The sequence below is a fragment of the Pseudoliparis swirei genome, chromosome 22, assembly GCF_029220125.1.
Source record: "Pseudoliparis swirei isolate HS2019 ecotype Mariana Trench chromosome 22, NWPU_hadal_v1, whole genome shotgun sequence".
Classification (NCBI taxonomy): domain Eukaryota; kingdom Metazoa; phylum Chordata; class Actinopteri; order Perciformes; family Liparidae; genus Pseudoliparis; species Pseudoliparis swirei.
The window spans coordinates 10,864,040-10,878,205 of NC_079409.1; the positions used below are offsets into that span (position 1 = coordinate 10,864,040).

The 14,166-nt window shown below is 41.7% G+C and overlaps 2 protein-coding genes across 2 annotated transcripts; one reads left to right on the forward strand and one right to left on the reverse strand.

Moving 5' to 3' along the window:
• Positions 1-1,119: 1,119 nt before the first annotated feature.
• Positions 1,120-2,888, reverse strand: fkbp14 (FKBP prolyl isomerase 14). The gene is made up of 4 exons (XM_056444301.1): positions 2,546-2,888; positions 2,031-2,182; positions 1,738-1,865; positions 1,120-1,640 (listed from the first exon to the last, which is right to left on the reverse strand). The coding sequence occupies exons 1-4, from the start codon at positions 2,740-2,742 to the stop codon at positions 1,482-1,484; spliced, it is 636 nt and encodes a 211-aa protein (XP_056300276.1). The 5' UTR covers positions 2,743-2,888; the 3' UTR covers positions 1,120-1,481.
• Positions 2,889-3,119: 231 nt separating this feature from the next.
• On the forward strand, positions 3,120-11,157 carry plekha8 (pleckstrin homology domain containing, family A (phosphoinositide binding specific) member 8). Its single transcript, XM_056444300.1, has 13 exons — positions 3,120-3,266; positions 3,743-3,859; positions 3,960-4,115; positions 4,235-4,356; positions 4,628-4,786; positions 4,905-4,945; positions 5,196-5,281; positions 6,358-6,712; positions 7,527-7,612; positions 8,325-8,383; positions 8,751-8,952; positions 9,036-9,097; positions 9,507-11,157. The coding sequence occupies exons 1-13, from the start codon at positions 3,227-3,229 to the stop codon at positions 9,702-9,704; spliced, it is 1,683 nt and encodes a 560-aa protein (XP_056300275.1). The 5' UTR covers positions 3,120-3,226; the 3' UTR covers positions 9,705-11,157.
• The last annotated feature ends 3,009 nt before the right edge of the window (positions 11,158-14,166 follow it).

Here is a 14,166-nt window from a genome sequence, read left to right on the forward strand (position 1 = left end):
TCACTTTATGTGCAGGTGTAGTCAGCAGTATGGAATTTCGCCAGATACCATATGAACTTGTTTGTTGAGAACTACAGTGGTGCTCTTTGTGAGAAGACACGATGTTCAAACTCCGGCTTGCTGCTGTAATTTCTCTCTCACTCTGGTTGTGGATCCTGAGGACATCACTTGTGCATGTCAGCTTTCATCACATTGTCATTTTGGTAGAAGATTACAAAATAATAATTGTACCTCCTTTCTCTCTGATTTATTTAAACTATCAGACTAAAAGTAAATCTAGTTCACGTTAGTGACTAAAAAACGGTTGAGATGCACACCAGCAGTATTTATCTATGCTGCAGCTTTATTCACTTATGGTGAGATGTTCGTGCACCGCAACACAATGGAGCCTCTGTGATGTATGTCTGATATGCTTAGCCGTTGCTGCTATGGGGGGAAACCCCTCAGCTACTGTATCTCTACTGCATCATCCGACAAAAATGTTGTAATCAATTAAATTTAATTTGGGAGGCTTCTAGTTGATGTCAACATTTACTCAACCAAAATCTTACAAAGCTTTCATTTGTTTGGACTCAGGAAAATACTAGATGTCAATTCTGACATCAATCACACATCTCACTGGCTTCTTTAATCTGTAATAATTGTGCTTCCTGTTGATGTTACATCAAAACACCCTAACTACTGGTACTTCTGCTCTACCTGGTATAGATAGAGCTTATAGTGTAAGATATATACATGTCACCTGTGATTGACTGTATTATAGATCTTTAAATAATCATAGGATATTTTATTTTGACATTTATGAAATCAATCATCAAACCAAGAGTCACTTCTTTTGTGGACTCACATGCCTTGTGAGTTTTATTTGACAGTGCTTAGAGTATGCCAGGAATGTTCCACTCCTGTATAATAATCATTTTCAAATAACTTAAATATTAACTTGAACACTTTGTTTCCTGCTCAGGGTTCAATAAACACCAATTCATATTTGATACTGTTTTAGTTTAGATGGTCTTCCCTGCACAGTGTACACATTGGATGCTTCAGAGGGATTTTGATGGTTGATGTAGGCGGTAGTCTCATTTTGATCTACCAGAAACATACATCTTGAAACTCAAATAGAAGGATGCCTGACAGTTTATTGTTGTTTTGTTTAGAAATGTGTAAATGATACAGAAGTCTAGCACAAGGGTGCCCTCTAGTGAATAATGAACACAGAGAAAACGACCATCCAACTTGTATCACCACAGGTTCAGTCAAGTAAATAAAATAGAAATTCTAATAGGGATCCTAAATGTATTTGTGGTCACATTCACAGTGCAGAATGTAGATATCAATTGGTCATAACATGTTAATCCAAAATAAAAACAATACTGTTGGTGTAAAAAAAAAAGCAAGCTCATTTACAATTCACAATTTCCGAGGTGATTTAACAAACAAACACTCGTTTGAAAAAGTAGATGAAACCAGTCCTTTAGAGTTTAGAGCTCATCGTGTTGGTAGGTGAATTCCCTCGCAGATATAAAACCATCTTGATCTTCGTCCTCATTTTTGAAGATATCCTCAACCATCACTTCGTGATGCGTGTCATTGTGGGAATATCCATGTTTCTCAAATTCTTTCTTCAGGTACTCTCTGACCTGTAGCAAAGACAGGATGATAATGGCATAGCAACAAATACAACAATTATGTCTACACTGCTGTGCAAATAGAAAAGCAGCTTTAAGAATGTCCCACCTCCTCTCTGCAGAGCTTCCAGTCGTCATTGAGATCCATCTCCCGGAAAGACTCGTGTGACCTGAGACCATTTCGGATCTCCATGAGCTCAATTTCAAAAATGAGGGTACTGCTTGGCGGGATCTTGCCTGTAAACAACAACACAGGTTCAAGTAAAAGAAACAGGCGCATAGGACTGGGGGAAAGGGGACTGAGTATACAGGGCTCTCATGTGAGAAGGATCCACAAAGATACAATAATGAAGGTCCAGCATGTCCAACATGTGTTTGTGTCTGACATATAGTCAATGTTACCTTTTCCTTCCTTGCCATATGCCAGAGATGGAGGAACGGTCAATTTCCTGCGCTCTCCTGTGCACATGTTGCTCAGACCCTTATCCCAACCCTTGAGCACCTCTTGAATTCCAAGAGTGAACCATACTGGATTGTGATCCCCATGTTTGCGGCTGCCAAGAGTAACAAAGATCCATCACAGGTTTTTTTGAAAAAGAAAAGTCCAGTAGACACATGATTGATATCACAAATATGTAGAATACATGGTTGAATAGCTGCCACCTAACTTTCAAGACAGTCATGTGGTTAATATTGAGGTCTGATTTGACAATATAATGTTAACCAGAATTACAAAATATATTTATAAAGTTAAGTGCACACTTACAGTTATTCTTATATTTGAAAAAATATGTTTTGAGAAGTTATTTCAATAGAACAGATCGTCCTAGTAAAAAGTGGTGGGCTGTAGCATATTGCATTAAGAGTGTGACAACATTGCACATGAACACATGCAGCATTATATCACAACAAATTACCTGGAAAAAAATAGGGTTCCATTACTTTCCAAGAAGCCTTCGTGATGAACAAGAAGCATGTCTCCATACTTTGACTTTCGGGAACACATGAAGGGTTTATGTAAAACTGCAATTTTCACTTCTGGCTCGGGCAGTTTCCCCCCGGTAACAAACACAAACAGTGAGGGCAATATCGAACAAATAGCAAACAAAATCATTTTCACTAACTCGTGAAATAAAAATAAAAAAGCTAATTGAAACCTTTTTCACAAATGCAGCACTTAAAATAAATACATGGCAAGAATGTCAACTACGTGGCAGCCAACTTCAGCGAGCACGCAACCACTGTTCAGCTGTCTGCCCTCCTCCCTCTACGATTGGATACAGGAATTACAAAGCCCCGCCTTTTATAATGTTCTCTTATTCTATTGGTTTTCAATGTGTCAATCACTACAAGCCACACCCACAGTGCTTAATTCCCTCTGACGCGGTCTGACGTTAAATGGGAGGAGCGGGGGGAACGTCATTAGAACGCGATTCACAAAATAGTTTACGCACTTTTATTGACGTAGCTGGAGTGTAAAGCCGAGGACGTTACTCCACAAAGCACACTCGGGGCCGGATGGATTCGCTGCAATCAGCTGTGCATCATATCGTGTTATGATAAACAAGTAATGAACGGCAGAAACACATCGTGAAAAAATGGAGGGAATGCTGCATAAATGGACGAACTACATTAGTGGTAAGTTAATCCTACAGTCGTTTCGTTTTTCGTATCTCGTGCTCGTTTAAGGGGAGCTACCTAGCATGACAGCGTCATAGCGCACTTGTGTTGAGTTAAACGGGTCCGCTAACGCTAGCTCCCTTCAGCCTCCGACTATCGGAGCTCAGGCTCCACTTTTCATTCACAACCTTTGTTTGACGTGGTTAAGTTACGTTAGCTTTCTAATGTTAACTAATTATACGTTAACCTTATTTAGGTCGTCTCAACAGGCAGCGTCAATGTCGATATTGTTAGTTCCCACCATCTGTCATTGTAATCTGATTTACCCGATTAACGCTTCTGCTAACTTGAGGGTTAACGTGAACTCTGTCCGCGTCCACGACGCTGGTCAAAGCTGCTTTCTACTTGTTCTCTTTGATTTCCGACGTTGAAAAGTTAAAGACCCGTTCTGGTGAAACCGCAATGATCAAACAACTACAACTCCTCCTTTTCAGGTTGGCAGCCTCGTTGGTTTGTGCTTGATGGAGGAACTTTGTCGTACTATGACTCTCAAGAAGATGCGTGGAAAGGTTGCAAGGGCAGCATTAAAATTTCTGTTTGTGAAATCCAAGGTCGGTGTGGCTCATATCTTCAATGTTTCTACGAACTTTCTCCTGCCTCTTGGATGTAGTCCTGACATGCGAGTATTTGCTGCTGTGTTTGTTTCATTAGTTCATTCCTCCGACTCCAGACGAGTGGACCTGACCATACCAGGAGAGCAGTACTTTTACCTCAGAGCCATCAATCCAGCAGAGAGGCAGAGATGGCTGGTGGCACTGGGAACGGCCAAAGCTTGCCTTACAGACAACCGCACAAAAAGAGAAAAAGGTATTTGGATGCTGTAACATCCTCATCTGACGTTGCATGGATTACCCTCAGACAGCTAATATTCTATTGGAAAACACTGCTAACGGTTCCCCAAATGTTTGCTCACATTGTTATTACAGAGCTCCAGGAGAACACAGAGGCATTGAAAACTAAGATGTCAGAACTCAGGTTGTACTGCGACCTTCTTCTCCAACAAGTAAACAAGATCAAGGAGAATGATGAGCGAGGAGACACAGAGGAGGTGAGCTTGAGTTTGGGATGAGCCGATGAAATATGAGAAGCTGCTGTTGCTGTGAAACTGCTATATAATATATATGATATCTGCAACTAGCAAGACATTGCGTTGTTGTGTGCTTATGCGTACTAATGGCCAAGACAAGAAGTACATTTTATTTCTTTGAATTATAGAATTGTGCAGATCTTGTTCTCGTACTGTTACCAAGCAAAGGACGTACCTGTAAGGATAGTTAGGGTGATGGCTGCTAATGTGTATGTTTGTGTGCCCCTTTCAGACAGGAATAGACTCTGGAAACATGGTGAAGTCTACATGCACCACTTTCCTCAAGACTCTCGAGGAATGCATGCAGATAGCAAACCACACATTTAGTACAAATGTGTCAACACACGGTCCACCAGGATCTCCTCCTGTCGCTGCCATCAAACCTCAGAAGGTACATTTCTGTCACCACTCCTTTGAATAATAGGATAATCTAATACCATCTAGTAAAATCAGCATTACTTGTTTAATATACATATTTATAACCCCCTACTCTCTTTCTTCTCCAACAGATTAAACATGTCAATCATTTAAAACAGAACCTTGGAGTAAAGTAGGTTTTCTGTCATGTATTTATATTTTCTGCACTGCTTCTCCTTTACTCCTTGACTGTCACACATATGTTTTTGAAGTAACACTCAGGAAAGAGAGATGCACATTAAATACCCTTCAACTGTTTTCTGTTGGTACAATAAAAAAAATTCCTTAATGTTGCATTGCTGACACAATTGCCAATTTTATTTGCCTCAAATAAGTGCATTCTGAGTTTCAGAATTAACATTGCACACTCCAATTCACTCCAGATGGAGAGGTTTGGCTGAAACTTCAGGAGAAGTAGTTGCACATGACAACCAGGACCATGGACCAGTACATCGTCATTCCCCATCAGGTAAGTCGGGTGTCCGAACCACTCCATGTGCTGCAGGTTCTCTGAAGTGAAACCATTATGCATTCCATAAAGGAAAGACCACACGCATCAGAAGAGGCCTGGTGGTTGTGTGCACATCAGCCGGCCTCATGGATAGATTATTGCCTCATGAATAGATTATTGCCTTTTAGTGAGCAGACAGTGATGGATGCCCCAGTTACTTTATTGCAGTTCCCTTAGCAGTAACACAGCCTTTATACAGGGGATGCTACTGCCCGATGGAAAATAAGACTCACGTCTTCTCCAGTTTATTTTTTATCTATAATATATATACTGTCTCACTGAACACAAAGATACATTATTTAACACGCATACTATATTTGTAGGTGTGCTTATGAGGTGCCCCGTAGTGATTTACTTTATCACATATGAATGTTTGACTGTAATGTAGCACTTTACTGGAACTTAAAAAAAGAAGCACACATCGGAGACTTTTTCATCATGTTATTTTAGAATATATTAAATACTTTGGTTCAGTGTTGATGTGAAAGGGCCAATTACCACTTACAAAACCTGAAAAGGGAATATTGAGAGATTATTTTAACACAATTGTTTGAACAACAAATAAGTTTACCTTTTGTTGTTTTGATGATTTCAATTGAGGCCTTAGTCTTTTCTGTATGGAGCATACACACCAAAACAAAGAGATGGTGAAGAAAAGTATTTCAAGAAGCTCCATTTCAAGGTGTGAACACAAGTGAACCCAGCCCTACGTGACCACACCCAACTGGAATGTTGTGTGACATACTGAACCGTTCAACCCAAAGAGGTCAGTGCAGCAGTACCTCTACTCTAGTGCTCCTCTCCAAGTTTCTATCATTTTACTGAAACGCTAAATGATGGATGAGCATGTAGTTTGCGTCAGTGTACCCGGGCCGTGGTTCAGGAGAATCACAGGACAGTTGTGCAAGTCATCTAAGTGCTGTTGTCACACTCAGTCTGATGAAATCTGCGCTTCAGACTTGCTTTGATGGACATGTTGAGTAAAACCATATTCTCTCTTAACATTCATTGTACTCGTCTACTGTGTCACACAGATATTGATGCCGCCAGCAGCACCAGGTCAGTCCAGGAGGACGGAGTTGATCCTACTTTACACACGACTCCGAGTTCCTCTGAGACTGAACACTATGAACAACCAGCAGAGAGGGATGAGGAAAAGGAAGCTGGCGATGAAGAGGAGACAAAACCAGAGCAGTTGCACAAAGTGCACCAAAGTCAAGAAGAGCACGACAACAACAACAAGGAAGCGGACGCCGGCCTTCCTCGGCACCAACAGGAAGCTGTTCCTGACGAAGCAGAAGATCAACATGAAGGTGAAACTCCCCGAGAGTCACCGGAGTCGGAAGACACCGAGCAGGTGGAAACTTTCTTCAGCACAATGAGTCACAGGTATGAAAATGCTACTCAGGAAGGTCACATTCTTTAGAACACAGTCGTTACCGTGTGACCACCATCTGTGATATTTTACGATGACAGTATTAGGGTGAACCAATCTAAGCTATATGTAGTATTTGTGTCTTTGAGGCACTGCACTTCTGCTGCAACTTTTGACTAAACTGCACAATTACAGTTAGTTTGTGGAAATATTATCAATTGTGTTACAGTGTTGCACATCATTTATATATAACAACAGGTTTGAACATTTTTTACTGAATCTATTTCACGATGTCATTCTAAGTGTTTTATATTAGTGTGTTCCCTCTTGATCACATGACACAGAGAGGCCCTCTTCTGATATTTGGGTTTGTAAAGCTTTTTTGTTTCACTCTGTATTTCAAACGTATTTTACTTTCTCTTTTTACGACTTTGAAGAGTGTTCCTGAATGTTTAAAACAATGATGTAATATTCAGTTATGAGATGAACATTATTATAATGGTAAAAATCATTGTCTCACGTAACTAGTATTCAACTGCAGGACGCAGACGGCAGTAGGTTCGTTTTCGAGTTTGTCTTTTTGAAATTGAGATGGTTTAAGATTAACGTTTAACATCAGCAAAATCATGTTAAGTTGTAGACAAAGTAGCAGAATAGTCTCGGGTATTGTCAGGCAAGACGTGCATGGCACCGTGTGAATCATTTCTCTGGCTTGGTTTTGACTTTTGTGCCTTTTGTTTTCTTTTTTCTCTTTGAGTTGATCAAATAAAACTGAATGGTATACGTACCTCTAATATATTCTCCTGTTTGAATGTTCTACCCTTTTAGATTTAGTGATATGAGACTGGACGAGGACAATGGTATCCCTACACAAGCGTTTTTGGACTCATGCTATGCAATAGTACCTGTATTAGGTAGGCCGCTCACTTACCGTCTCCTCCTCCTCCTCCTCCTCCTCATTTCACCCTTTATAACCTGTATGAGGAACACATCTTCCTATACTTCTTGCCATGTGTGCATGCGCTCTCATTTAATAAGGTGACGGCTTTCTCTCTTGGGTTAATAATCACAAACCTTTTCTTTCATGCCCTCATTATTTCCTTCTGCACCTATTTATCTTTTAGTGTTTTTATTTATTCTTGGTTGACTATGGCCCAAAAATGAGGAATGGGAGGTTGGAAAAGGATTTGTGGTCATCCAGAATGACCTGGTGGTACGAGAGATTCGCACATAAGCATCGATGTTGCATTTGTCCACGTGTCCGATGGCCAGCACCCCATGGCCATGTTTCATATGATCCCACATTATGACAACATTGCTTTTATAATGGCCCTCTTTAAATGTAAACACTTTGTAAATCTCTCTTAATGACTGATTTATATCTCAAGTGATGTAATAAAATTAAATATGCAGTCAAAAGTTGAAATGTTCTTCTGAACATTGTTACAAAGGTTTTTCTCTCCTCTTTATCTTTGCTTAAAAAAAGAGGAAGCTGTTTTGTTCATTCAAGATCCACAATATTATATATTATAATACTTGGTTAGTACAAGTTATTTATATGACACAAAACTAATAATCTTCTCTTTATAAGCAACACATAAATGATCATGGGTTTTCTCTTCTCAGACAAGCTGGGGTCCACAGTGTTTGCACCGGTAAAAATGGATTTTGTTGGAAATATTAAGGTATGTGTTCATGTCATTGATGCGTTGTCTTAAAGCAGATTCCACTGTTCAAGAGAAGAAAGGATGGCACAGCTCTTCAAAAGGGGCTCTGAATCTATATGAAGTGAGATAAAGCAGGATGAATCCACATTAGTACTTAACCATCCACTAGATTATAATATGTCAACACACATTTGCTGTCGTGTTAAGTAAAAAAAGAAAAGAAAAAAATCCGATGTCGCTTCTCAGTACTGGTATTCTTGTTCTGTCAATATACATTAGATCAAGTAGCTTAACTGAGCAGTTAGAATAGGAAACGTTACATTTTGTCGAATGAGAATGGTGATTCTATTTCCAGTCACAATATCAACGTCTTCTAACCCTGTAGAAAATAAATCAGAAGCTGATGTCGGACCCCGACAGCTTCCCCACACTCCAGTCCATCGTGCTGTATGAAGTACAGACGGATGTCGCCCGGGTGCGGAACTCCGCCACCGAGGCTCTGCTGTGGCTCGGACGAGGCCTGAAGTTCCTCAAGGAGTTCCTGTCGGAGCTCAACGCAGGAGAACGAGACATCCAGGGAGCTCTAAGTGAGTCCGATTCCGACGACAGAAAAGCCCACACGCCAGATCAAACCTAAAGCCGGCTCGTTCTGTCTGTTCTCCCCACCCAGATAAAGCCTATGGAAAGACCCTCCGCCAGTACCACGGATGGGTTGTGCGAGGCGTTTTTGCGGTAGGTATTTTTCGCACACCGGTCAGGGTTCGTACGGTCATGGAAAACCTGGAAAAGTCATGGAATTTTGAAATGGTTATTTCCAGGCCTGGAAAAGTCATGGAAAAAACTTAAATCATAAAAGTTTGGGAAAAGTCATGGAAATGTGTTATCACATGTTCATTTACGCCGAGTTTGGAATAATGAATACTTTTTTTAATGAAAGACGCTCAAAATATAAGCCGGCGTACGCTTTCAATACGCACAATTTTCAAAAACGTTCATGTTTATTCCGAGATTTCAGTTTGGTCATGGAAATTTGGTTTAAAGTCAAGGAAAAGTCCTGGAAATCCATTGGTCAAAATGTGTAAGAACCCTGCCGGTTCATCTGTTCTTGGAATGTGACTGGACAATGTCTCCACCTCCCCAGTTGGCGCTGAGGGCTGCGCCGTCTTATCCGAGTTTCGCAGCTGCCTTGGTGTCCAGAGAAGGCGATGAGCTGAAGGGCGGCTTCACCATCGGCATGCACCGTGACCTGGGCGTGTACCTGCCGGCCATGGGGAAGCAGCTGGCGATCCTCGATGCCCTGTATGAAGAATACAACCTGGAGTCTGATGAAGTGGTGTGAGGCGTGAGCAGAGAGAGAGGATCCACACTCCGGCTGCCGCAGGACGGTGCCAGACGCGTCGAGTGCATCTCGTGTACAAAGTCGCGTACAACTAGACAACAGGAGAGGTGAAGAAGGTATTATTGTCTGCATTTAGGAGCAAACGTTAACAACGGAGACATTGTGGCGTCGTCTCTGGGTCTTGTTTCAGAGACTCTCACCGGTCACGGTGACGGTTGTTCCTGGTGCACACTGAGTGGCTGGATTGTGGCTTTTTATGTGCAGGTACATCACGATAAGGTATTTGGGTCTCGTAACTTTCCTTTGTGATTTCCCTTGATCTGATGAGAATGCAACGACATTTTTACTCAAGATTGTCCCGTTTCCTTGGATTCAGGAAACGGGATGATCGCTAACATAAAGCATTTGTTTGACAACAACAATGTCAGATTGTTCCAATGCCCAATAGATATGGCTTAATTATGTGACGGGATAGAAAACTGGGCTAACTTTGAATGTCGTTGCCCTGCCTGTTGAAGTTATGGCTTTATGATCAACTTTTTTTTCCTTTCCTGAGATGTCAAAATGAACCCTGCAGGATGACAGTGCATTGTTTTGTTTTGCATCACTAAAATGTCATGAGCTCTCGCTCTAGAGACTTTCCGTGGGACCAGGAGGGGCCGTCGTGTGGATGGCGTTCGCCTTTGAGGATCGCAACAGACGAGAATGCTTTTCCACAGCGTAACGTTGGTGGACGTCCTCTGCACAAACATATGCATAAAATGCATTTTCACAATGTCTATGTATTACATCCTAAGTTATAATGTTCACATTGATGTCATGGGGGTCATTGCAGTCCAGCTCTAGTGTGGACATTTGTATCCAGAGAGCACGTTTACTTATTGCATGGTTTTATGTGTTGAGTCACATTGGTGCCAATGTAAACTGAATGTAGGCCAAGGACTATAATCAACCAAGTCATGGAATAATCCTAAAGTGGTATGATGAAAAGTTTAAATGCATTGCTTCCCCTTCATCTATACCGATAATGAACCGTAACATTCAGCTGTTCTACAGATTTCTTAATCTCATCCGTGCACTGTTCTGCATATACTTTAGTGTTGTTACCAGCCCATATTTTATGATGTTTATTCAACAATTTAAAAAATGAGTGTTAAGACTTCAACCTCCAGCCAGGTTGAAGTTTGTCCAACGAGCCATTCATCCTCTTCGGACTTCTCTTTTCTTTTGACCAAGACATACCACATAGTGTTTGAGTTTTATACTAATGTTTCTTTCGTGTTTTCAGGAATGCATACAGGAATACTTCTTGAAGTAAGTCATCTGCAGTAGGTTTCAATTGCTGATGTGCAATGAGCTGATTTCCATTGTGATATTGCAAATGTTTGATTTGGTTTTCTATGACTGTATATAAGATGCTATTTGATTTTTACATAATAAATGATGAAGTTGTCTTGGCTTGTGTGTAGTTGTGTTGCAGTCAAATTTGTTGTCAGATAGTCTAAAGGTAATGTTTCATTCAGGGATTTCCCCCTGGCCTCGAGAAGAGAAACGTCACTGTGTTTGACGGCTGCCCTCAGGAGCCTGATCGGACACGTGGATCTCATTTAACAATCAGTGGAGTTGTATATCTCCCAGAACCAGTGTTTATGTCTTCTTGGTACCTGAGCTGTTTGTTTCTGCTGCTACTGTATTCATCTGGTGAAATGCTTTGATAGCACCTTGACACGGCTCTCTTAATCCTTTATCTAAGGGCAACACAGACACTAGACTCTTAAGACTGGCCGTGAAAACTTTTTTTCAGGAAAGGCATTTATCACTTTGTTGACTTTTCAAATATTCCTTTTTTATTACAGTTTTAACTATGTACTGGCTCTGTGGCACTCTGAGATTATTAGATGAAGAGTGCCTTACAAATGGAATCTATTATTATTAATTTTATCAAGGAAGCCTTGTATAGGTTCCCTGCTATTTATTTAGCTTCTCCTGTGCCTCCTCTTGTGACAGGAATATATGTATATATATATCTACATATATATATATAAATGTATACATACATACACTACCGTTTAAAAGTTTGGGGTCATCCAGACAATTTCGTGTCTTCCATGAAAACTCACTTATTTATCAAATGAATTGAAAATTGAATTGAAAATATAGTCAAGACATTGACAAGGTTAGAAATAATGATTAATATTTGAAGTATTAATTTTGTTCTTCAAACTTCAAGCTCAAAGGAAGGCCAGTTGTATAGCTTATCTCACCAGCATAACTGTTTTCAGCTGTGCTAACATAATTGCACAAGGGTTTTCTAATCAGATATTAGTCTTCTAAGGCGATTAGCAAACACAATGTAGATTCAAGATTCAAGATTCAAGATGTTTTATTTGTCACATACACACACAGGGTGTGCAGTGAAATGAAAGTGGCAATGCTCAGCAGGAAATGGCAAGTACACAACAAACATTTACAAAAAAAAAACAAAACACAATTTACAGTAAGTGTGTGTGTGTGTGTGTGTGTGTGCCTAAGAGGGGGGGGTCTGTGGGGGGGGTCCTGGGTGAGGGAGGAGTTCATCCCTGAAGCTGAGAGGAAAGAGAAAAAAAGAAAGTCTCTCTGTTCTGCTGTTCTTTTACACGGGATGACCCAGGGCTGAAAAACAGTGTGTTGTTAGTGGTGAGGATGTTTGATGATCCCTCGATCCTGGCCCTGCTGCCTGCTGGTTCTGCACTCCCTGTGGGGAGGGTAGTGTAGTTGGGGTGGAGTCACAGTTCAACTTCTGCTCTCTGAGCGCACTCACTACTCTCTTCAACCAGGCCCTGTCCAGGCTGTGATGCTTCCTGTCAGCTGTGCTGCAGGACGTCAGGAGTAGAAGAGGAGAAGAATCCTCTGAAGAAAGAAATTTCTTTCCTCTGCTGCCTGCCTTTTCTCACGCCTTGGTTTCTTTTGAGTTGCCGTGTGTGTTTCAGATGTGGTGTCTGTGTTCATGTGACCATGATCCCCTCCACCCCAGTCCCGCTCACCCTCACGCAGCGCGTCCACCCTCTCCACAGTAGTCCCCCAAATCTCAGCTCTTGCTTGGTCCCTCTTGCCCAGTGGCCTAAAGTCTTTTTGGTGACATTCATGAGAGGACTGCTGTCCAGAGGTAGGCCTTCTCGGAGAGATCAGAGATCAGGCCCCACCACCAGGTCGTTCGGAGAGATCAGGCCCACCACCACTGTGTCATCCGCTGTGTGTGTGTTGGTGTTGAGCTGAAGCCACACAGCCAGTCATGTGTCAGGGAGGGGAGGGGGGGGGTGAGGGCAACCCGGGATCCTGAGGTGTGGTGGGGTGTGGTGTGCTGGAGGTGTCCACCACCCTGACCACCTGTGGCCTGGCCAGTCCAGGTCCTCCGCCAAAAAGCAGTGTGGGGTGTCAAGTCCCAGCTCTTGATCAATAGTCAAGTGATCTGGAGGAACCCTCAGCCTGAACACTGAACAGGTGTCTGCACATCTGACAGCCCCTCTGGCTGTCCAGATGGAGTGTGGTGTGGTGAGGCTGTGGGAGACAGCATCATCCGTGATCTGTTTGGGCATAAACAAAACTGCAGCGGGTCCAGGGAGGAAGGAGGAAAGCGGATGTAGTCCTTTATCAGGGAGGAGCATTTCATGACCAACCCACCGGTGAGGCCACCGATCGGTAGTCATTCATACATGGAGAAGTGATGACCATTAGAACACTGGAGTGATAGTTGATGGAAATGGGCCTCTATACACCTATGGAGATATTTAATTAGAAACCAGACGTTTCCACCTAGAATAGTCATTTACCACATTAACAATGTATCGTGTGTATTTTTGATTATCTTTATTGAAAAAACAGTGCTTTTCTTTGAAAATTAAAGACATTTCTAAGTGACCCCAAACTTTTGAACGGTAGTGTATATATATATTTACATATATATATAAACATTTAAAAATATATATATTTAGAAAAAAATAATTGACCCTCACGCCTCTGCATTTTGTTTGTGAAAACAAATCAATGAGTAAGCAATAGATGGTACATCTGCACAAGTGTTTGTTTGTCTCGAGGCGCTCAGCTCCGATAACACCTTTGCATACTTTGCTGTGAGAGTTGTGCTTGTAGAGCAGGAGTGTGTCCTCTGCCAGGACCGCAACCCCCTGCACGCCATCCAGTCCTGCTTATAGGTCAGGGATTGTCACTTGCCTGAGGCCAACAGCTGGGTGCCTCCCTGTTTCCTGTCCCCTTGGCCTCATCTGCTTCGCCCCTTCTGCCACAGCTGCAGTGCCACACCACCCAACCTGCACTAAAATAACTCCTTTTGTTGGAGAAAGAGTTTGAATTCACTTCATTTTTTGGTGAGCTCATGATGATGAGTGTCTTTGAGAAAGGGAAAACCATTCGAATCAAATCTTAAAAACAAACAGCTTTTAGTTTTTAATTTGTAAGAGAATTCTTC